General features: G+C 44.0%; 1 protein-coding gene across 1 annotated transcript in view; it reads right to left on the reverse strand.

The window, feature by feature from the left end:
* Nucleotides 1-22,772, reverse strand: part of LOC307169987 (uncharacterized protein) — a 74,276-nt gene that overhangs the window by 40,145 nt on the left and 11,359 nt on the right. Inside the window, exons 2-6 of the mRNA XM_079890890.1 lie at nt 9,090-9,434; nt 7,867-8,193; nt 4,660-4,986; nt 3,439-3,765; nt 219-545 (exon numbers count right to left, since the gene is read on the reverse strand). Of these exons, the coding sequence (XP_079747016.1) occupies nt 219-545; nt 3,439-3,765; nt 4,660-4,986; nt 7,867-8,193; nt 9,090-9,434 (1,653 nt within the window). The remainder of the gene's footprint in view (nt 1-218; nt 546-3,438; nt 3,766-4,659; nt 4,987-7,866; nt 8,194-9,089; nt 9,435-22,772) is intronic.

Here is a 22,772-nt window from a genome sequence, read left to right on the forward strand (position 1 = left end):
TGATAATGAGGAAAACAAAGTGATTCATTATAAGGAGGCTGCGCATCTCAGACAGCGTGTAAATCATAAAAATAATTTCTCTTTCACTTCTCCTTGTCTGAAAGTGATTCTGTTCTGTTCAATGACGCATATAAAGAGAAAAACCTCTGAATGTCATTGATATAATAAACACGATGATATGATTTAAACATAACCTCCTTTCAAACATAATGACTCACCATGAGCAGAAACACTGAAGATCTTTTCACTGTCGCTGCCGTTGAGGATCACTAGTTTATATTCTCCAGAGTGTGTGTTTGTGATGTTCATGATGGTCAGAGATCCAGTCTGATGATCCAGCTTCAGTCTGCCTCTGAATCTCTCAGTAACTTTATTACACTGAACATCTGTACAGATATAACTGAGATCTCCTTTGATGTGAGCGATGTTAATGTTATTAAAATACCATCTAATCTTCTCTTGTTGGTTTGTTTGAACACCAGTGTTTAGAGTGACTGAATCTTCCTCCATCACTGACACTTCTTCTGTATCAACACGAGACACACCTGGAGAAGAAATGCACAGAAAATGATGTAATGTCTATGACAGACATACAAAATAATAAAAGAGGAAGTGCTATAAAAATGTTTCTCTTCAGATCAAACACGCAGCGTAAAAACACAAATAACACACACACGCACAATGCCACCGAAACAGTAATTATATATACAGGATAAATAACTCATCAAACGTTCTAAGCGGTAACATAGTACATGCTACTTTGAGCTACTTACAGCTATTAAATATTTTTGCAAGCATTACACACTGAAATTTATAATGTTAGAAAATATTCTATTTTAAAAAAAATGCTGTTCTTTTGAACTTTCTATTCATCAAAGAATTTTGAAAAAAAAATGTACACAACTGTTTTCAACATTGATAATAATAATGAATGTTTCTTGAGCATCAAATCATCATATTAGAATGATTTGTGAAGGATCATGTGACACTGAAGACTGGAGCAATGATGCTGAAAATTCAGCTTTGATCACAGGAATAAATTACATTTCAAAATATATTAAAATAGAAAACAGTCTTTTAAATTGTCATAATATTTCACAATATTACTGTTTTTTTTTTTTGTTTTTTTTTTTTTTATCAAATAAATGCAGCATTGGTGAGCAGAAGATACTTCTTTTAAAAACATAAAATCTTACTGACCCCAAACTTTTGAACGGTAGTGTATATTACCAAAATTTTACTACATGACCATAAAGTATAAAACAAGGTGCTTTCTGACATTTTACAATTATTACAGAGTGGATAAATCGTGGGATAAATTTAATAAGGTTTTGACCTGAACTGAACATGTATACATTTCTCAAGCACTCTGCACTCATCCCACGTGTTTTCATGAATATTAAAACCAATTTCTTCTAGCAGTAATGTGTACAATTTCGACACACTACCACTCATGGGATGTACATTAACAATTCTCTCTGAGGTGGGATTCAAATTCAAAACATCAAAGTCTGGAATGTGCTTTCCAACGAAGTCTTTAACTGACAAATAACGGAAAAAATGTGCAGAAACAAGAGCATAGTTTTGTTTTAGCTGTTTAAAAGAGCTACACTGTAAAAAAAAAATCCGTAAAAATATGGTACAATGTACCATAATAATTTGAAGGAATTTTCCGTATTTGTCTTTTACAGGACTTTTACCCATATTTTTAATTATGCGTTGCATTGTGGGAACTAGACCCTGATCGGCGCGAAAAGTTGAGACGCAAGCGCCATTACACCTATGCATTACACACACAGATGACGCGGCCAAAGTTGCTTTTTAAAGTCGGATTTTGGATGTGTGGAAGCCATTCTGACACTTCTGTGGTAAAAACCGAAAATTATATTTTGATAAATGTCAAATAAGCTGTTTATGTAACGTTATTTAGTTGCCACCCGGCATGTTAGGCAATGTCGGAGCCGCCGCGCTTATCGTTTTATGCATATCGTCACACATTGAAAGATTTCGTTCATACTCGTGGAAGTTCCCCTGATTGTATGTGTTATAGTGTCCTCGTTGTAATTGGTTTATTGGCTTTTTATTTTGTAGACCCGGATGAGCCTGTGTTTCTGTTTTCAGAGGTTGTCATCTGGGAACAATTTACTGCTGGATGGCGCGACTGACCAATCAGAATCAAGTATTCCAGAGCCGCGTAATAACTAATGTTAACAAATTGTAACAAATTGTAAAGTGTTACAGATAAATCTTCAGCAATGCCTGACATAAAAAAACTAGAACAATCTAAACAAAGAAAATACAGTAGTGACTACCTAGCGCTAGTCTTTACGTGCACAAGCAGTAGGGTGACCACCGTCAAACAAACCAAATGTGGGACGATTATAAGTTTGTGTGGGACAATGTGGGACATGTTACCAATACTAAAACATAACCTGAAACTGTTATATAATGTCTATCTAACTTAATAAAAACATTTGTAATCTGCCTTTCAGATGATAAAAATTCTTTGTTCTTTAGTCCCTTTCAGAAAACACAATTACATCACAACGTAACATAACATGTCTTTATTTTACATGTCATTTAAATTCAACATCACTGAGCCCAAAGGCATCATGCAGATAACTATTTTTGAAACAGTTCTGACCAAGTCCACCTAAAATCCAACAAAATAAACAATGAACAAATAAAATCTAAAACAACATGAAATTAGATAATTGACAGTCATGTAACGGGTACAGAAAGTTTCCTGTTAAATGTATATATTGTTTTTTAGAATTCACACAAAATTGTTCGTTTACATACACCTGATATGACTGCCTAATTGAAGCGTGAGTGCCTTTGCCTTTAATTGTGGTGATGACATCATGAGTCATGTTAAATATAGGTGGAAAACTACGCCGCAAAAAGAATAAATAAAATGCTTTCTTAAAGGCAAAAGAACGCATGCACGTTTTCTTAATATGATCATTAAAAACCAACAGACTGATGAAAATGCGGGACATTTTCTCAATATGCGACGTGCGGGACAAGGGGTGAAAATGCTGTGCGGTACAACGCAAAGCGGGACGGGTGGTCACCCTAACAAGCAGCCACCGCTCTGGTTCCACGGGAACACTAAAGCTGTAATAATAGGATATTGGTGAAATTGATTTGTCAAACGCTCCAGTGCGAATGCGTGTTTGCGCTATGGAGAGCGTCAAATGTTTCTATTTACAATGTGCTTTTTCAGTGAGCAATGTAGCTAACTAACAATCTTCGTTTTTAAGTCCTCATTACCAAATGTGACAAATAGTGGGGTCCATTAAAACTCTTGCAGTGGGAAGTGGAAACTTGCGCGATTGGTTGTGTGGGCCGTGTGTTGGAAAAGGATGGGAACCACTGATCTCAACTATTCACACAGTGCTAATCTAAACATACTTATTACATTGATGTACTCACCGCTGACAGTCACAGTGAACGACCTGTGTATGGTGTGATTGCTGATGCTGATGTCAACTTCATAATCTCCGGAGTGTTTGGTTTCAGTGTTCCTGATGGTCAGAGATCCACTCCAACAGTCCAGCTGCAGTCTGTCTTTGAATCCCTCATCAGTATTAGATGTAAAGGATTTTCCAATCTTTCTTTTGATTTCAGCTATAGGAGAGTTTAGGTGTCCAAACCTCCACTGAATCACATCATATCTCTGTGTTTCAGTAACACCAGTGTTTAGAGTGACTGAATCTCCCACCATCACTGACACTGTCTTCACTGGATCAGCTGGCACAACTGGAGAAGAAACATAATTAATAAAACCTGCACTGCAATTATTCAGATCTTCACTGGTCTAAAACCAACATGTCAAATCTGTAAAGAGATTTTCTGGATAAGGCAGCAACATCTAGAAGAGAATGTGTTCATGAAATCAAGCGAGTTAAACACACCATAACTCCTGAGTTCAATGAATCCACATTTACATTTGTTCATTTACTTGTTCTTTTACCCAACGTGAAATAATAATGAGGAAAACAAAGTGATTCATTATAAGGAGGCTGCGCATCTCAGACAGCGTGTAAATCATAAAAATAATTTCTCTTTCACTTCTCCTTGTCTGTGTTCTTAATAGCCACTGTCGGGCCTTGCCCCCGATCATGTCTTGATCAGGCCTCGTCGGGGTCAATGGCCAGGGTTTTTTGGCCTGCTGAATATCTTGGTCCAAAGCGGGCCAACTCAGGCTTGAGGAGTGGTTATGAACTGAGGCAGAGTTTACCTGAGTCTGGAGACGGCAGCGCCGCGGATGACTTCATATACCAGCTAACATCAGCATTAAAGACTTTTAAAATCAAAAGAAAAAAAAAGTGTTTGAAATAACTTCTGTTTGTGATCTGATGTGGATTCTGATCACCGTATAAAGCCGAGATATTTATATGCGATGCAAAAGACTATGCGTGCTAACCATTACCATAGTAAACATGGTAAACACGACAGCTGAAGAAATAGACAAATCATAGGCAATCACAATCCTGTATTCATTTTATCTGTCAGTATGTCTGACAAAACAGTTGAAAGTGATTCTGTTCTGTTCAATGGCGCAGATAAAGAGAAAAACCTCTGAATGTCATTGATATAATAAACACGATGATATGATTTAAACATAACCTGCTTTCAAACATAATGACTCACCATGAGCAGAAACATTGAAGATCTTTTCACTGTCGCTGCCCTTGATGATCAGTAGTTTATATTCTCCAGAGTGCCTGTTTGTGATGTTCATGATGGTCAGAGATCCAGTCTGATGATCCAGCTTCAGTCTGCCTCTGAATCTCTCAGTAACTTTATTACACTGAACATCTATACAGATAATACTGAGATCTCCTTTGATGTGAGCGATGAGAGTCTTATTAAAATACCATTTAATCTTCTCTTGTTGGTTTGTTTGAACACCAGTGTTTAGAGTGACTGAATCTTCCTCCATCACTGACACTTCTTCTGTATCAACACCAGACACACCTGAAGAAGAAATCAACAGAAAATGATGTAATGTCTATGACAGGTATCCAAAATGATAAAAGAGGAAGTGCTATAAAAATGTTTCTCTTCAGATCAAACAAGCAGCGTAAAAACACAAATAACACACACGCACAATGCCACCGAAACAGTAATTATATATACAGGATAAATAACTCATCAAACGGTCTAAGCGATAACAGTGCATGCTACTTTGAGCTATACTTACAGCTATTAAATATTTTTGCAAGCATTACACACAGTGAAATTTATAATGTTAGAAAATATTATATTTAAAAAAAAATGCTGTTCTTTTGAACTTTCTATTCATCAAAGAATTTTGAAAAAAAAATGTACACAACTGTTTTCAACATTGATAATAATAATGAATGTTTCTTGAGCATCAAATCATCATATTAGAATGATTTCTGAAGGATCATGTGACACTGAAGACTGGAGTAATGATGCTGAACATTCAGCTTTGATCACAGGAATAAATTACAGTTTAAAATATATTAAAATAGAAAACAGTCATTTTAAATTGTCATAATATTTCACAATATTACTGTTTTTTTTTTTTTTTTTTTTATCAAATAAATGCAGCATTGGTGAGCAGAAGATACTTCTTTTAAAAACATAAAATCTTACTGACCCCAAACTTTTGAACGGTAGTGTATATTACCAAAATTTTACTACATGACCATAAAGTATAAAACAAGGTGCTTTCTGACATTTTACAATTATTACAGAGTGGATAAATCGTAAAGTTAATAAGGTTTTGACCTTAACTGAACATGTATAAATTTCTCAAGCACTCTGCACTCATCCCACGTGTTTTCATGAATATTAAAACAATTTCTTCTAGCAGTAATGTGTACAATTTCGACACACTACCACTCATGAGATGTACATTAACAATTCTCTCTGAGGTGGGATTCAAATTCAAAACATCAAAGTCTGGAATGTGCTTTCCAACGAAGTCTTTAACTGACAAATAACGTAAAAAAATGTGCAGAAACAAGAGCATAGTTTTGTTTTAGCTGTTTAAAAGAGCTACACTGTAAAAAAAAATCCGTAAAAATCCGGTACAATGTACCATAATAATTTGAAGGAATTTTCCGTATTTGTCTTTTACAGGACTTTTACCCGTATTTTTAATTACGCGTTACATTGTGGGAACTAGAACCTGATCGGCGCGAAAAGTTGAGACGCAAGCGCCATTACACCTATGCATTACACACACAGATGACGGGGCCAAAGTTGCTTTTTAAAGTCGGATTTTGGATGTGTGGAAGTCATTCTGACACTTCTGTGGTAAAAACCAAAAATTGTATTTTGATAAATGTCAAATAAGCTGTTTATGTAACGTTATTTAGTTGCCACCCGGCATGTTAGGCAATGTCGGAGCCGCCGCGCTTATCGTTTTATGCATATCGTCACACATTGAAAGATTTCGTTCATACTCGTGGAAGTTCCCCTGATTGTATGTGTTATAGTGTCCTCGTTGTAATTGGTTTATTGGCTTTTATTTTGTAGACCCGGATGAGCCTGTGTTTCTGTTTTCAGAGGTTGTCATCTGGGAACAATTTACTGCTGGATGGCGCGATTGACCAATCAGAATCAAGTATTCCAGAGCCGTGTAATAACTAATGTTAACAAATTGTAACAAATTGTAAAGTGTTACAGATAAATCTTCAGCAATGCCTGACATAAAAAAACTAGAACAATCTAAACAAAGAAAATACAGTAGTGACTACCTAGCGCTAGTCTTTACGTGCACAAGCAGTAGGGTGACCACCGTCAAACAAACCAAATGTGGGACGATTATAAGTTTGTGTGGGACAATGTGGGACATGTTACCAACACTAAAACATAACCTGAAACTGTTATATAATGTCTATCTAACTTAATAAAAACATTTGTAATCTGCCTTTCAGATGATAAAAATTCTTTGTTCTTTAGTCCCTTTCAGAAAACACAATTACATCACAACGTAACATAACATGTCTCTATTTTACATGTCATTTAAATTCAACATCACTGAGCCCAAAGGCATCATGCAGATAACTATTATTGAAACAGTTCTGACCAAGTCCACCTAAAATCCAACAAAATAAACAATGAACAAATAAAATCTAAAACAACATGAAATTAGATAATTGACAGTCATGTAACGGGTACAGAAAGTTTCCTGTTAAATGTATATATTGTTTTTTAGAATTCACACAAAATTGTTCGTTTACATACACCTGATATGACTGCCTAATTGAAGTGTGAGTGCCTTTCCCTTTAATTGTGGTGATGACATCATGAGTCATGTTAAATATAGGTGGAAAACTACGCTGCAAAAAGAATAAATAAAATGCTTTCTTAAAGGCAAAAGAACGCATGCACGTTTTCTTAATATGATCATTAAAAACCAACAGACTGATGAAAATGCGGGACATTTTCTCAATATGCGACGTGCGGGACAAGGGGTGAAAATGCTGTGCGGTACAACGCAAAGCGGGACGGGTGGTCACCCTAACAAGCAGCCACCGCTCTGGTTCCACGGGAACACTAAAGCTGTAATAATAGGATATTGGTGAAATTGATTTGTCAAACGCTCCAGTGCGAATGCGTGTTTGCGCTATGGAGAGCATCAAATGTTTCTATTTACAATGTGCTTTTTCAGTGAGCAATGTAGCTAGCTAACAATCTTCGTTTCTAAGTCCTCATTACCAAATGTGACAAATAGTGGGGTCCATTAAAACTCTTGCAGTGGGAAGTGGAAACTTGCGTGATTGATTGTGTGGGCCGTGTGTTGGAAAAGGATGGGAACCACTGATCTCAACTATTCACACAGTGCTAATCTAAACATACTTATTACATTGATGTACTCACCGCTGACAGTCACAGTGAACGACCTGTGTATGGTGTGATTGCTGATGCTGATGTCAACTTCATAATCTCCGGAGTGTTTGGTTTCAGTGTTCCTGATGGTCAGAGATCCACTCCAACAGTCCAGCTGCAGTCTGTCTTTGAATCCCTCATCAGTATTAGATGTAAAGGATTTTCCAATCTTTCTTTTGATTTCAGCTATAGGAGAGTTTAGGTGTCCAAACCTCCACTTAATCACATCATATCTCTGTGTTTCAGTAACACCAGTGTTTAGAGTGACTGAATCTCCCACCATCACTGACACTGTCTTCACTGGATCAGCTGGCACAACTGGAGAAGAAACATAATTAATAAAACCTGCACTGCAATTATTCAGATCTTCACTGGTCTAAAACCAACATGTCAAATCTGTAAAGAGATTTTCTGGATAAGGCAGCAACATCTAGAAGAGAATGTGTTCATAAAATCAAGCGAGTTAAACACACCATAACTCCTGAGTTCAGTGAATCCACATTTACATTTGTTCATTTACTTGTTCTTTTACCCAACGTGAAATAATAATGAGGAAAACAAAGTGATTCGTTATAAGGAGGCTGCGCATCTCAGACAGCGTGTAAATCATAAAAATAATTTCTCTTTCACTTCTCCCTGTCTGTGTTCTTAATAGCCACTGTCGGGCCTTGCCCCTGATCATGTCTTGATCAGGCCTCGTCGGGGCCAATGGCCAGGGTTTTTTGGCCTGCTGAATATCTTGATCCAAAGCGGGCCAACTCAGGCTTGAGGAGTGGTTATGAACTCAGGCAGAGTTTACCTGAGTCTGGAGACGGCAGCGCCGCGGATGACTTCATATACCAGCTAACATCAGCATTAAAGACTTTTAAAATCAAAAGAAAAAAAAAGTGTTTGAAATAACTTCTGTTTGTAATCTGATGTGGATTCTGCTCACCGTATAAAGCAGAGATATTTATATGCGATGCAAAAAACTATGCGTGCTAACCATTACCATAGTAAACATGGTAAACACGACCGCTGACGAAATAAAGACAAATCATAGGCAATCACAATCCTGTATTCATTTTATCTGTCAGTATGTCTGACAAAACAGTTGAAAGTGATTCTGTTCTGTTCAATGACGCAGATAAAGAGAAAAACTTCTGAATGTCACTGATATAATAAACACGATGATATGATTTAAACATAACCTGCTTTCAAACATAATGACTCACCATGAACAGAAACACTGAAGATCTTTTCACTGTAGCTGCCCTTGATGATCAGTAGTTTATATTCTCCAGTGTCTGTGTTTGTGATGTTCATGATGGTCAGAGATCCAGTCTGATTATCCAGCTTCAGTCTGTCTCTGAATCTCTCAGTAACTTCATTAACTTTATTACCTTCATTACACTGAACATCTATACAGATAATATTGAGATCTCCTTTGATGTGAGCGATGAGAGTCTTTTTAAAATACCATCTAATCTTCTCTTGTTGGTTTGTTTGAACACTACTGTTTAGAGTGACTGAATCTTCCTCCATCACTGACACTTCTTCTGTATCAACACCAGACACACCTGAAGAAGAAATCAACAGAAAATGATGTAATGTCTATGACAGGTATCCAAAATAATAAAAGAGGAAGTGCTATAAAAATGTTTCTCTTCAGATCGAACAAGCAGCGTAAAAACACAAATAACACACACACGCACAATGCCACCAAAACAGTAATTATATATACAGGATAAATAACTCATCAAAAGTTCTAAGCGGTAACATAGTGCATGCTACTTTGAGCTATACTTACAGCTATAAAATATTTTTGCAAGCATTACACAGTGAAATTTATAATGTTAGAAAATATTATATTTTAAATAAATGCTGTTCTTTTGAACTTTCTATTCATCAAAGAATTTTGAAAAAAAATTGTACACGACTGTTTTCAACATTGATAATAATAATGAATGTTTCTTGAGCATTAAATCATCATATTAGAATGATTTCTGAAGGATCATGTGACACTGAAGACTGGAGTAATGATGCTGAAAATTCAGCTTTGATCACAGGAATAAATTACATTTCAAAATATATTAAAATAGAAAACAGTCATTTTAAATTGTCATAATATTTCACAATATTACTGTTTTTTTTTTTTTATTTAAATAAATGCAGCATTGGTGAGCAGAAGATACTTCTTTTAAAAACATAAAAAAATCTTTTCTGACCCCAAACTTTTGAACGGTAGTGTATATTACCAAAATTTTACTACATGACCATAAAGTATAAAACAAGGTGCTTTCTGACATTTTACAATTATGAGTGGATAAATCGTGGGATAAATTTAATAAGGTTTTGACCTGAACTGAACATGTATACATTTCTCAAGCACTCACTCATCCCACGTGTTTTCATGAATATTAAAACCAATTTCTTCTAGCAGTAATGTGTACAATTTCGGCACACTACCACTCATGGGATGTACATTAACAATTCTCTCTGAGGTGGCATTCAAATTCAAAACATCAAAGTCTGGAATGTGCTTTCCAACGAAGTCTTTAACTGACAAATAACGTAAAAAAATGTGCAGAAACAAGAGCATAGTTTTGTTTTAGCTGTTTAAAAGAGCTACACTGTAAAAAAAAAAAAAATCCGTAAAAATCCGGTACAATGTAGGCTACCATAATAATTTGAAGGAATTTTCCGTATTTGTCTTTTACAGGACTTTTACCCGTATTTTTAATTACGCGTTGCATTGTGGGAACTAGAACCTGATCGGCGCGAAAAGTTGAGACGCAAGCGCCATTACACCTATGCATTACACACACAGATGAAGCGGCCAAAGTTGCTTTTTAAAGTCGGATTTTGGATGTGTGGAAGCCATTCTGACACTTCTGTGGTAAAAACGTACTCGGTTACCTAACGTAACCTCTGTTCTCTCTAGAGAGGGAACGAGTATTGCGTAAGAAGCTTACGCTACGGGTAAAGTCATCTTTTCTCGAGATATGAAGCCAAAAAATTATCCTTAATTTAATATCTTGTCAACGCAGTGCGGCAGCAAGCAGACCTAGAGCAAGCGAAGTCGCGTGCTCATTGGCTGCTCTGCGGCAACTGCAGCAGCCTATCGCTGAAACCTTAGCGTGACGTCACGCCCAATGAGCGCGCTGGGCGCGCTCACGCGTCACAGCCCGTGTGAGGAGGCGTGGCTTAGCTTATAAAAGAAGGTTCAGAGGCTGCTATTCTCTGGTTTTTGTCGCTGAAGCGAGTGAGCTCGTGGCGCGAGCACGGCGGGTTACGCAATACTCGTTCCCTCTCTAGAGAGAACAGAGGTTACGTTAGGTAACCGAGTACGTTCTCTTACGAGAGGTTCTCTCGTATTGCGTAAGAAGCTTACGCTACGGGAACTTCCCTTGTCAACGCCGTGCGCGCCCCGCATCCACTGAATGAGTCCCAGGGAGAAACCCGGGGAACACTATAACAGGGAACCGGGCGGCCAAGAATGGCTAGCGCAGTACATAAGCACACACATAAGGGGCTCAGAGCGGCGTGGCCGGTCTGACTAACAACCCCAGAATTGAGCTCAACCAGGAGAGCTAAATCACACAGCAGTAGTCTGCACACAGAGTGGGCTGGCTACGCGGGACTTAGACAGATAAGAGTTTAGCCTGCAGGGCAGGAACTTCCAGATTGTAAAATCTCACAAATGTAGAGGGGGAGGCCCAGCCTGCCGCTGTACAAATGTCATGAATGGAAATTCCGCTAGACCAAGCCCATGAAGAGGCCATGCCTCTGGTGGAGTGGGCTCTGATACCCAGCGGGCACTGCAGATTTTTAGACGCATAAGCGGCTGCAATCGCGTCCACTATCCACCTGGACAGGCTGTGTTTCGAGGCGGCGAGACCTTTGGTGCGCCCACCAAACGAAACGAAAAGCTACTCCGAGCGCCTGACAGCGGCGGAGCGTGTAGTATAATTCCTAAGCGCTCTGACAGGGCAAAGGAGTTTACCATCGATCTCGCTGCCGGATGACGGCAAAGCGGAGAGAGAAATGACCTGCGCTCTGAACGGTGTGCCCAGACTTTTGGGGACATAACCGTGTCTCGGTTTGAGGATGACTTTAGAGTCATTAGGTCCAAACTCGAGGCATGCAGCATTGACTGACAGCGCGTGAAGATCACCCACGCGTTTAACTGACGACAGTGCTATCAGAAAAACGGTTTTTAGCGTGAGATATTTCATATCCACTGTTTCCATGGGTTCAAAGGGATGCGCTTTCATGGCCTCTAAGACCAGGGAAAGATCCCAAATAGGAACCGACGGGGGTCGCGGCGGGTTCAATCTTCTCGCTCCCCTGAGGAAGCAGATGATGAACTCGTTCCTCCCTAATGCGCGGCCCAGCGCCGAGTCGGCAAAAGCTGAGATGGCCGCAACATAAACTTTGAGCGTGGAGGGGGACCTGCCCGCGTCCAACAGCTCTTGGAGGAAGCACAGCACCTGCGATACCCCACATGTTAGTGGATCCAGCCCTTTGGCGGTGCACCATTTGCTAAACACAGACCATTTTGAAGTGTAGAGCCGTCTCGTAGAGGGAGCTCTAGACTGTGTGATCGTGTTCACAACTACCCTGTCGGCAAGTCAACGGGTAACCGTTGATAATCCACGCATGCAGAGACCAGCGCTCTGGATGGGGATGCAAGATCGAGCCGCGGGCTTGAGAGAGAAGGTCTCTCCTCACCGGTAATGGCCAGGGGGTTGTGTCTGCCAGCCGTATTAGATCTGGGAACCACGTCTGATTCTCCCAATACGGGGCTATGAGGAGCACCGTGTGGCGCGCTTCCCTGAATCTCTCGATAACCTGCGGCAGCAGGGAGACCAGGGGAAAAGCGTATAGCGGGCCGCTGGGCCAGGTCTGGGCCAGCGCGTCCTCGCTCTTTGAAAAGAACCTTGGGCAGTGCGCGTTGTCTTTTGACGCAAATAGGTCGACTTTCGCTCTGCCGAAACGGCGCCACAGTAACTGGACTGTTTGGGGATGCAAAGACCACTCCCCCGGGGGGACATTGTCCCTGGACAGTCTGTCTGGACCTTCGTTCAGGCGACCCGGCACATGCGTGGCTCTCAGCGAGCGCAGTGAGTGCTGAGCCCACACGAGGAGGCGTTCCGCCAGGGTGCAGAGCGCTTTGGATCTGACACCGCCTTGACGGTTCACATAGGCTACCACTGACGTGTTGTCCGTGCGGACTAGTACATGGTGGCCTTGCAGGTATGGGAGGAAGTGCTTGAGCGCATTCTCGACTGGCAGCATCTCTAGACAGTTATATGAAGGCGACACTCCTGGTCTGACCAGAGGCCATAGACCGGTCTGCCCTCGAATAGCGCTCCCCAACCTCGGTTGGACGCGTCTGTCGAGATAACTTTTCGGCGTGAGACAACTCCCATCGTCACTCCTGTGCGATACCATTTGGCTGCCAGCCAGGGTTGGAGGGCTGAGACACAGCCCTTATTCACTCTGACTCGTAAGCTGCCGGCCGTCCAGGCTCGGTGAGGCACTCGCGCTCTTAGCCAGCGTTGAAGCGGGCGCATGCGCAGTAAGCCCAGCTGAAGCACTGCTGCAGCTGAGGCCATATGCCCCAAGATTCGCTGGAATGTTCTCAGCGGAGTCTGGCTGCCCATCTGGAAAGACGCGGCTAAATGTCGAATGCGGCGCGCGCGCTGCTCTGACAACCTGGCCGTCATAGCCACCGAACCCAGTTCTATTCCGAGAAACGAGATAGACTGGCGGGGCAGTAATGAGCTCTTGGTCCAGTTGACCGAGAGACCCAAATTTTCCAGATGGCTGAGAAGCGCTGTCCTGTGAGACAAAAGCTCTGTCTCTGACTGCGCTAGAATTAGCCAGTCGTCCAGATAGTTCAGTATCCGCATTCCCTGTCTTCTCGGGGGAGCGAGAGCCGTGTCCATGCATTTCGTGCCAAAGATAGACCGAACGGCAGGACGGTGTACTGATATACCCGACCGTCGAAGGCGAATCTCAAGAATGGCCTGTGACGGGGGGTTATCTGGATCTGAAAATATGCCTCCTTCAGATCGAGAGAGATAAACCAGTCTCCCGGGCGAATCTGCGCAAGGATTTGTCTGGTTGTAATTATTTTGAACGGCCGTCTCATGAGGGCTTTGTTCAGATGTCTCAGATCTAAAATAGGTCTTAATGCTCCGCTCCGTCCTTCTTGGGTACGAGGAAGTAACGGCTGTAAAAGCCCGACTCGCTCAGAGAAGGATGAACCTGTTCTATAGCCGCTTCGCTATTTCTGCTTGAAGCAGGTGCGCTGCTTCTAAACTCACTTTCGTCTCCGTCTGCGCCAGAAGCGCGGGGGGCGACGAGCGAATAGAAGCGAATAGCCGTGTTTTATAGTATTCAGCGCCCATTCTGACGCGCCCTGAATAGCTTCCCATGCTTTGCACGCATAGCTAGGGGTCGAATGGTCTCTGGGTTCAGATCGCCGCGCTGCGCGGGATGGGGAACCTGTATCAGAGATGATGGGGCGGCGCGCGCGCCACCGGTGCTCGAACACGGGGGCTGGTAAACAGTGCTGGCCGGCTGTACAGCGTACGGTAGCTCGGTCCCTAAGGATGGAGCCCGTTATGCTGTCAAACACCCCTGGCGCGAGAGCGGCGTGGGGTTATTGTGTCTAAAAGTGAGTGCACGTGCTCGTGAGCGGGCGCAGAGTTTACACTTATAACACGGCCAGTGTTTGGGAGCTTTAGAGGGTCTGTAACCCGAGGTAACTGAATGGCAGAGCGAGCAGCGGGTAGGTGTGAGCACAGAGTTGTGGGCACATTTACTATACTTAGTACTCGAGCGGCGTGTGTCCGCTTTATGAGAGTGCGCTCTGAGCGCGTTACCATGGGGACCGTGTTTGTGTGTAGTGGTGAGCACATGGGAGTGGGCACATTTTCTACACTTATGACACCTTCGGCCAGAGCCGGAATGTTTGAGAGCTTTAGAGGATCTGCAACCCGGGGTAACTGAGTGGCAGAGCGAGCAGCGGGTAGGTGTGAGCACAGAGTTGTGGGCACATTTACTACACTTAGTACTCAAGCGGTGTGAGTCCGCTTTAAGAGAGTGCGCTCTGTGAGCGTTACCGGGGAGACCTTGTTTGCGTGTAGCAGTGAGCACGTGGGAGTGGGCACATTTTCTACACTTATAACACCATAGGCGTTATAGGAAACTGATAGAGCAAAATGCGTTGATGGCTCATATGTTTAGACGCTCATAAATACTCAAGCACCATCCTGTGAGCGGGAGGGTGCGAGATGCGGGTTCGCTTTCTGTATGTAAGACAGCTGGCCGCGAGCTCGGAGAAGCCAGCAGAAAAAATTATTTATCTGCCGCCAGAGCCGGATTCGAACACGGGTCTCCCACGCAGGAGCCTAATGTTCTGCCACTGAGCCACAGGGACTGAGCATCATGTTTCGTTTCGGCGTATTAGTATTTCCAGCCGCCTGAACTTAGAGGGGACTGAGAAATATGCGAGGATTGGAGGTAGTCCGGCCTAGGCGGGACGAAAACACTCACTCTTCCTCTTTTCGCCGGTGCTCGTAACGTCCGCTCTGATATCCCTTGAGAACGGCGCAGTTGCGCGGCTCGAACAAAGGGAGAGAGAGCGGGAAGATGTCATCATGTGCTGTGACATCGTTTGTTTGCAGGCGTGCGTGTATAAAGACAGGCTCGTTTACTGCAATATAGATATTTCTAGTCGCCTGAGCTTAGGAGGGGACTGAGAAATGTGTGAGAAACGGAGGTGGCCGGTGAGTGACGCGCGCGACCGAGACGCGGGGTAGCTTTCTTATAACGTAAAGGAAGCCAGCCCGTGACCGTCTACTTCTGACATCCCTTGTGAGCAGCGCGTTTGCGCGGCTCGAAGAGAGGGGGAGAGCGCAGGAAGGGGCGTGCGTCATCCGGGGGGGGGGGGATAGCTTTCTTGTAATGTAAAGGAAGCTAAAGCCCGAGACCGTCCGTTTCTGACATCCCTTGTGAGCGGCGCCGTTTGTGCGGCTTGACAGAGGGGAGTAAGCAGCTGTCTAAGATCGCAGCGCTGTCTGCTTCATCCCCTGAGGCGACGGCAGTGCGGGCGAAGCCGGCCGCTGCGCGTCGGGAGGTGGGGGGGAGAAGGAGATAGCGAGGCTCGCGGGAGGGGCTCCGGTGAGCGCTCAGCTGCTGCATCCGCGAACGGAGAGACAGCGTAAGCGTCGAACGTGGCGAGTCGAGCCCGCAGGGTCGACATCGGCAGTTCTTCGCAGAGTTCGCAGCCGCCCGAAGTAAGGGCGAGGGCTGCGCGGTCACGACCCAGGCAGAGAGCGCAGATCACAGGCGGTCACTGTCGCTGAGCGGGGCTCTGGACGAGCCACAGGAATTGCGAGGCGTTTTGCAACAAACGCCTCGCGCTCCTAGATGCAGTGTGTCGCGGTAGGCGAACACACAAACACACACAACACAGAGCAGAAAAGGATATAATTCGCCGGATAGCGGAGCAGGCAGGGAAGGCTGAAGGCGGCGAAGACGGCCGGCTTCCTCAGGCTGATATCCTCGGCTTGCTGGTCGCTTGTTTCAACGGCGGCTTCCTCAGAGTCCAGCGATGCAGAGAGCTTCGCTGAAGAGACAAAAATCAGAGAATAGCAGCCTCTGAACCTTCTTTTATAAGCTAAGCCACGCCTCCTCACACGGGCTGTGACGCGTGAGCGCGCCCAGCGCGCTCATTGGGCGTGACGTCACGCTAAGGTTTCAGCGATAGGCTGCTGCAGTTGCCGCAGAGCAGCCAATGAGCACGCGACTTCGCTTGCTCTAGGTCTGCTTGCTGCCGCACTGCGTTGACAAGATATTAAATTAAGGATAATTTTTTGGCTTCATATCTCGAGAAAAGATGACTTTACCCGTAGCGTAAGCTTCTTACGCAATACGAGAGAACCTCTCGTAAGAGAACCGAAAATTATATTTTGATAAATGTCAAATAAGCTGTTTATGTAGCGTTATTTAGTTGCCACTTCCAGTTGTGGAAGTTCCCCTGATTGTATGTGTTATAGTGTCCTCGTTGTAATGGTTTATTGGCTTTTATTTTGTCGGTGATGCAGTTTATTTCGTGCCGAGCGCACCCGTTAACCAACTGGTATAGTTGTGCAGTTACTCGTGTTTTTGGAGCAGTTTAATGGCCTACCAGATGAATCGTCAAGAAAAGGAAAGGCTTGATTTAAAAGGCATGAAGATACAGCGTGAAGAGACTGTGTGTGAAGATGCAGTACAGCTGGATCAAGGATACCACATTTTCTGCCAAATGAGGTTCGTTAATGTTATGTTTACATTAGACTTTTTGTCTTGTCTTTGTTTTAGACAACACACAGACATTATACACACACACTACACATATTATTTGACTTTAAACCCCAAATAATGATCTTGAAAAATTTATTTACATGTAACTTGCTGTTATACTTCTGCCTGTAACGTTAGTCATTCTTTACCAGGTCCCTCCTCATTAAAGGGATAGTTCACCCAAAAATGAAAATTCTGTCAGTAATTACTCACCCTCATGTTGTTCCAACCCCGTAAGACATTCGTTCATCTTCGGAACACAAATTAAGATATTTTTGATTAAATCTGAGAGTTGTCTAACTCATATTGTTCGTCGGCCAATAGTGAGCCTACGTGGTGACGTGCAGCACAGACGCGCTACGCTTAAAGATGAACTGAACTGAAAATTTGAGTAAAGGTGATATAACAGATGTATTTTATTTATTCTCATTGGTACAATTATTAAAATATCAGAATTTGTTAAAAGGGATAAAATGGTACGTTGAAAATGTTGTTGTTACACGGGCGCCGCCATGTTGGATTTCAGCATTCCGCTACGTCACTGGCATGGTAAGCTACTCTGTTGCTAACCAACACAAGCAGAGCAGCCATAGCATGTACATAGTCTGAGGCTAGCTGACATGGCTGAGGAAACCGAAACCATGGCTGTAGTAATGAATTGTATAGGGCTGAGGCAGCTGGGGTTACGATACATTTTCACAGGCTACCTTTGACAAGGAAACCAGGCTTTATAGCGTTCAACAAAACTGAGACTGACACACGCGGCATTCATTGAAACCAAGCTAGATACCAAACGATCCAAACTAGGTAAAGAGCTAGCAGCTAAACATGTTGGAAGCACTTTTGTCAAACTCCACAAGCTAGCCACCACTTCGACAATATAAACTGTCTAAATAAATCATGACTCCGACGATATCACAGATCGATAATAATGCGTTTACTAGCAGCTAACTAAACCGCAGCAGGTCTGTAAACAGAATCCAATGTCCCTCTCTACTCACCCTGAAGCTAACTGATGTCCATCGTGTCAGGAAACATTGTTGATGCAGGGAGTTCAACTCGCAGAACTAACGTTAGCTGCTAGGTCCATAGTAGCCTAGGTATCTGTGCAGTAACCCGCTGTGTAGTATTTTGATTTTAACATTTTGCGTGCAGCTAACTTAACAAGCTTGATCAGTGAGGCAATACAGCGGGCGCCGCTGCATTTGCGCGTGCAATTGAAGAGTGTCCGCTACGAGAACAGGATAACGGCTGACAAGACAAGAAAGTCCGTTTTTCTGAGGTGAAAATCTTTATTTCAGCGTACACTTATGTCACTGCCTGGTAGTTCCCATAGTGCTGGGTTTTCTGAAGTAGTCATGATTAGGGCTGTCACTTTACGTTCGAAAATCGATTGCACAATCGATCGGACCAACCAACGCAAGTTTCGAAAACCAAAATAAGGAATCGATTTTAACGGTCTTCTCTTGGAGCGCGTCCAGCTCGTCACGATGCGCCCGCAGCGAACGCGCATCACACAGCAACGGCAGGCTCTGACAAACACGCATAACAGCAAATTATACTTCTGCATAATGTTTCTCTTTTTACTACAAAACTGTGAATTCTGCCGGTATGCAGACAGTCTCATGCATACAGATACAGTTTCGGGCTGGTCTTCAATCGCCTACGTAGGCGAAATTTGTTTGACATTTCTAACCGTAAACACAGCCATGTTGAAGACTGAGGTAATGTTTTTCATTTATGTTATGGTAGTCCATTCTGCTTATTGTTTTTCGAGAATGTTGCACTCCTGTTTGTCATTGTGCACGAAACTTCGCACCAATAAATCATCAGGAATATTTGCTGACTTGTGCGCGTCTCAAGCGCCGTCTTTACGTTCGTCCTAATGCCTGTTAGTTGTCCGTGGATTTGCCCATATTTGGCGTTTAAAATGGAAACGTCTTTAGACATGTGGAAAATCGATTTTACAATCGATTCAATGAACACTTATGTCTCAAAAATCGAACAGGATTTTTTCACAAAAGTGACAGCCCTAGTCATGATTCGCCTCTCATAACATAACATGCTCTAAACACACACACGCAGAGTGGAAAAGGAGGAGCGGGGGCGCGGGGAGCAAGGATCACAAATTTGAACTATATCAATATATGCAATATGGTCTAATTCCATATCGCATTTCAAAAATAAATGTTCCAGGTTGACCTCTCTGCAACAGATCGATTCCGGTGCAGAGTCCATGCTCCGGCAGCGCCCGCACCCACACCAGTCACTTCCCCCAAACGATCCTGTACTGTAGGTGGAGCCTGAAACTGAACGTCCTCCTTGTGGTGGTAGTCAGGTACTACTGGCCTGTCCCTCACAGGCTCAAATGCATAACCAAAATGACTCATTTTCGTGTGTATAGGACCTGCAGCTGCAGCTGCCTATATACCTTTGCAGGTCCTACCATTCCAGTGATGTCATCAGAATTGCCAGCGTTCTTATACTAACAAACGCTTTTTTTGTGTTGCTTTTAAAAAAAGCTATATTGATATTTTTAATATTTTTTTTTGTGTAATTTACTTTTAATTGTCATAAACACGATATTAATGTTGATTTTTTTCAGTTCAGTTCATCTTTAAACACTACGTGAAAAGACCCGAGGCCCAGAGAGAAGGTAATGAAAAGTGGAAAAGTCGTTATTTTTGTTTGTTTTTGCGCACAAAAAGTATTCTCGTCGCTTTATAAACGTACTCGGTTACTAATGTAACCTCGGTTCTCTCTAGAGAGAGGAACGAGTACTGTGTAGAATACGCTAGGGGGAAAATCCTTTTCCACGAGAATACTGAAGCCCAAAAATTATCCTTAATTTTTTATTAATGTAAAACGCGTTGCTGCAGCATACAGGCATAGTCGAGACAGCTCGCGCGCCTATTGGCTGGTCTGCTGGCAACTGCTTGAGCCTATCGAGCAAGACCTAGAGTGACGTCATACCCAATGAGGGCGCTTTGCGCCCTCTGCGTCACGTCCCGCCGAAACGGGCGTGGCTTAGGTCTATAAATACCGCTCGCGGGCTCATAACTCTGATTTTTCACAGTGAAGCAAGAGCGCGTGCATGCACGGCAGGATACGCAGTACTCGTTCCTCTCTCTAGAGAGAACCGAGGTTACATTAGTAACCGAGTACGTTCTCTTACGAGAGATTCTCTCGTACTGCGTAGAATACGCTAGGGGAACCTAATGTAAATGCATGCGGGGATCTGACACCATAGACTCAAAGGGCGACAGCCCGGAGTTCACATAGTGCACAATCACCCAGGGGACCCACAGGGAATCCCGGAAGAAGAGGGGTTTAGCCACTATCTTCCATATATGGCAGCATAGAGCCGCATTGCTATTTACAAAATAACCGTATAACTCAAGACTGACAGTGTCAGTTAAAGAGATTTGGCCGTACTAGACCGACAGTAACCTGGCTTGTAGTGCAGGAACCTCTAGGTTGTAAAACCTTATAAATGTAGACGTAGAGGCCCAGCCTGCCACCATACAGATATCTTGCAAGGCAATCCCACTTGACCAGGCCCACGAAGAGGCCATGCCTCTCGTGGAGTGCGCTCTGACACCCAAAGGGCATTGCATGCCTTTGGTTGTGTAAGCTAGCGCTATTGCGTCCACTATCCACCTGGATAAGCTCTGTTTCGAAGCGGCTAGCCCCTTAGAACGCCCGTTGAACGAAACAAAGAGCTGTCTGTCTGAAAACAGATGAGCGAGACACATAAGCTCTTAATGCCCTGACTGGGCAGAGGAGGCTTTCGTCCTCGTCACCTCCAGTGACCGGTAGGGCAGACAGGGAAATGACCTGTGCCCTAAACGGTGTATTGAGGGATTTTGGAAAATAACCGTGCTTAGGTTTGAGTATAACCCTAGAGTCATTAGGCCCACATTTCATGCACGTCGCGCTCACAGAGAGCGCGTGTAAGTCCCCTATGTGCTTCACTGAAGCGAGAGCCAGGAGAAACACTGTCTTGAACGACAGGTGTTTAAGATCAATCTCCTGCAAGGGCTCAAAAGGATAACCTTTCATGGCTTCCAGTACCGTAGAAAGGTCCCATAAAGGGACTGTGGGAGGTCTGGGAGGATTCAGTCTCTTAGCTCCTTTAAGGAAGCGAATGACTAAATCGTTCCTTCCTATAGACTGGCCAAGCGTTGTCGTAGAGAACACTGCTATGGCCGCCACATAAACTTTGAGCGTGGAAGGGGACCTGCCCTTATCCAGCAGCTCTTGTAGGAAGGAGAGGACCTCCGTCACTCCGCATTTCAGGGGTTGCACGACACGAGCTGTGCACCAGCCAGAAAACACCGACCATTTGGAGGCGTAGAGACTTCGCGTAGACGGAGCTCTAGCCTGCGTGATCGTGTTTAACACTCCGCGTGGGAGGTCACCGGGTACCCGTTGATGATCCACACATGAAGGGACCATAATTCTGGGTGGGGATGCCAGATCGAGTCGTTGGCTTGAGAAAGAAGATCCTTCCTCAGAGGCACTGGCCACGGGGCGGTGCTTGCCAACTGCATCACAACTGGGAACCAAGCTTGGCTCGTCCAGAGCGGCGCTACAAGCAGCACTGAACATCCTTCTTCCCTGATCCCTGGGTCAGGAGGGAGATGGGAGGGAAGGCGTAGAGAGGACAGTGAGGCCACATGTGGGTCAGCGCGTCCCTGCTCTTCGAGAAAAATTCTGGGCAGTGAGCGTTTTCTTGAGACGCAAACAGGTCTACCTCCGCTCTGACGAATTTCTTCCACAGCAGCTGTACTGTCTGTGGGTGTAAAGACTATTCTCCTGTCGGAACGTGGTTCCTGGACAGTCTGTCTGGTCCTATATTCAGGGGCCCTGGCACGTGCGCTGCTTTCAGCGAGAGCAGGTTGCTGCGAGCCCATATTAGGAGGCGTCTGGTTAGCCTGTACAGGGTCAGGGACCTGAGGCCGCCCTGGTGATTTATGTAGGATACCACCGACACATTGTCTGAACGAACTAGGACGTGGTATCCCCTTATCAGGGGACAAAAGCGCGTGAGCGCTTTTGAAGAAGGCCAAGCGAGTTCTCAGAGTCGCTAATGGCAATAGCTCGCAGTGAGGCCATCCGCCGTCAGCGAGCGCGAGAGCTGCGTGTTCTTCACACAGGCAGGGAACGCAGATGAGATGGCGGTCCCCGTCACCGAGTGGGGCTCTGCACGAGCCGCAGGATGGCATCTTGAAAAAGACGCGAGCTCTTTTAGAGAGTGTGTGTCGCGCCGGCGAACACACACGCAGTGCAGAGGAAAAAGGATATGGGCGCCGGATAGTGCAGCAGGAAGGCGATGAAGGCGGCACGGCCAGCAGCTTCTCGACTTGTCCCGCTGAGATGCTTCTTCAGACGGCGCGGCTTCTTCTCGGATCCAGCGATGTGAGTTGCTTCGCTGAAGGATTAAAAATCAGAGTTATGAGCCCGCGAGCGGTATTTATAGACCTAAGCCACGCCCGTTTCGGCGGGACGTGACGCAGAGGGCGCGAAGCGCCCTCATTGGGTATGACGTCACTCTA

Source organism: Squalius cephalus, assembly GCF_949319135.1.
Source record: "Squalius cephalus genome assembly, chromosome: 13".
Lineage (NCBI taxonomy): Eukaryota > Metazoa > Chordata > Actinopteri > Cypriniformes > Leuciscidae > Squalius > Squalius cephalus.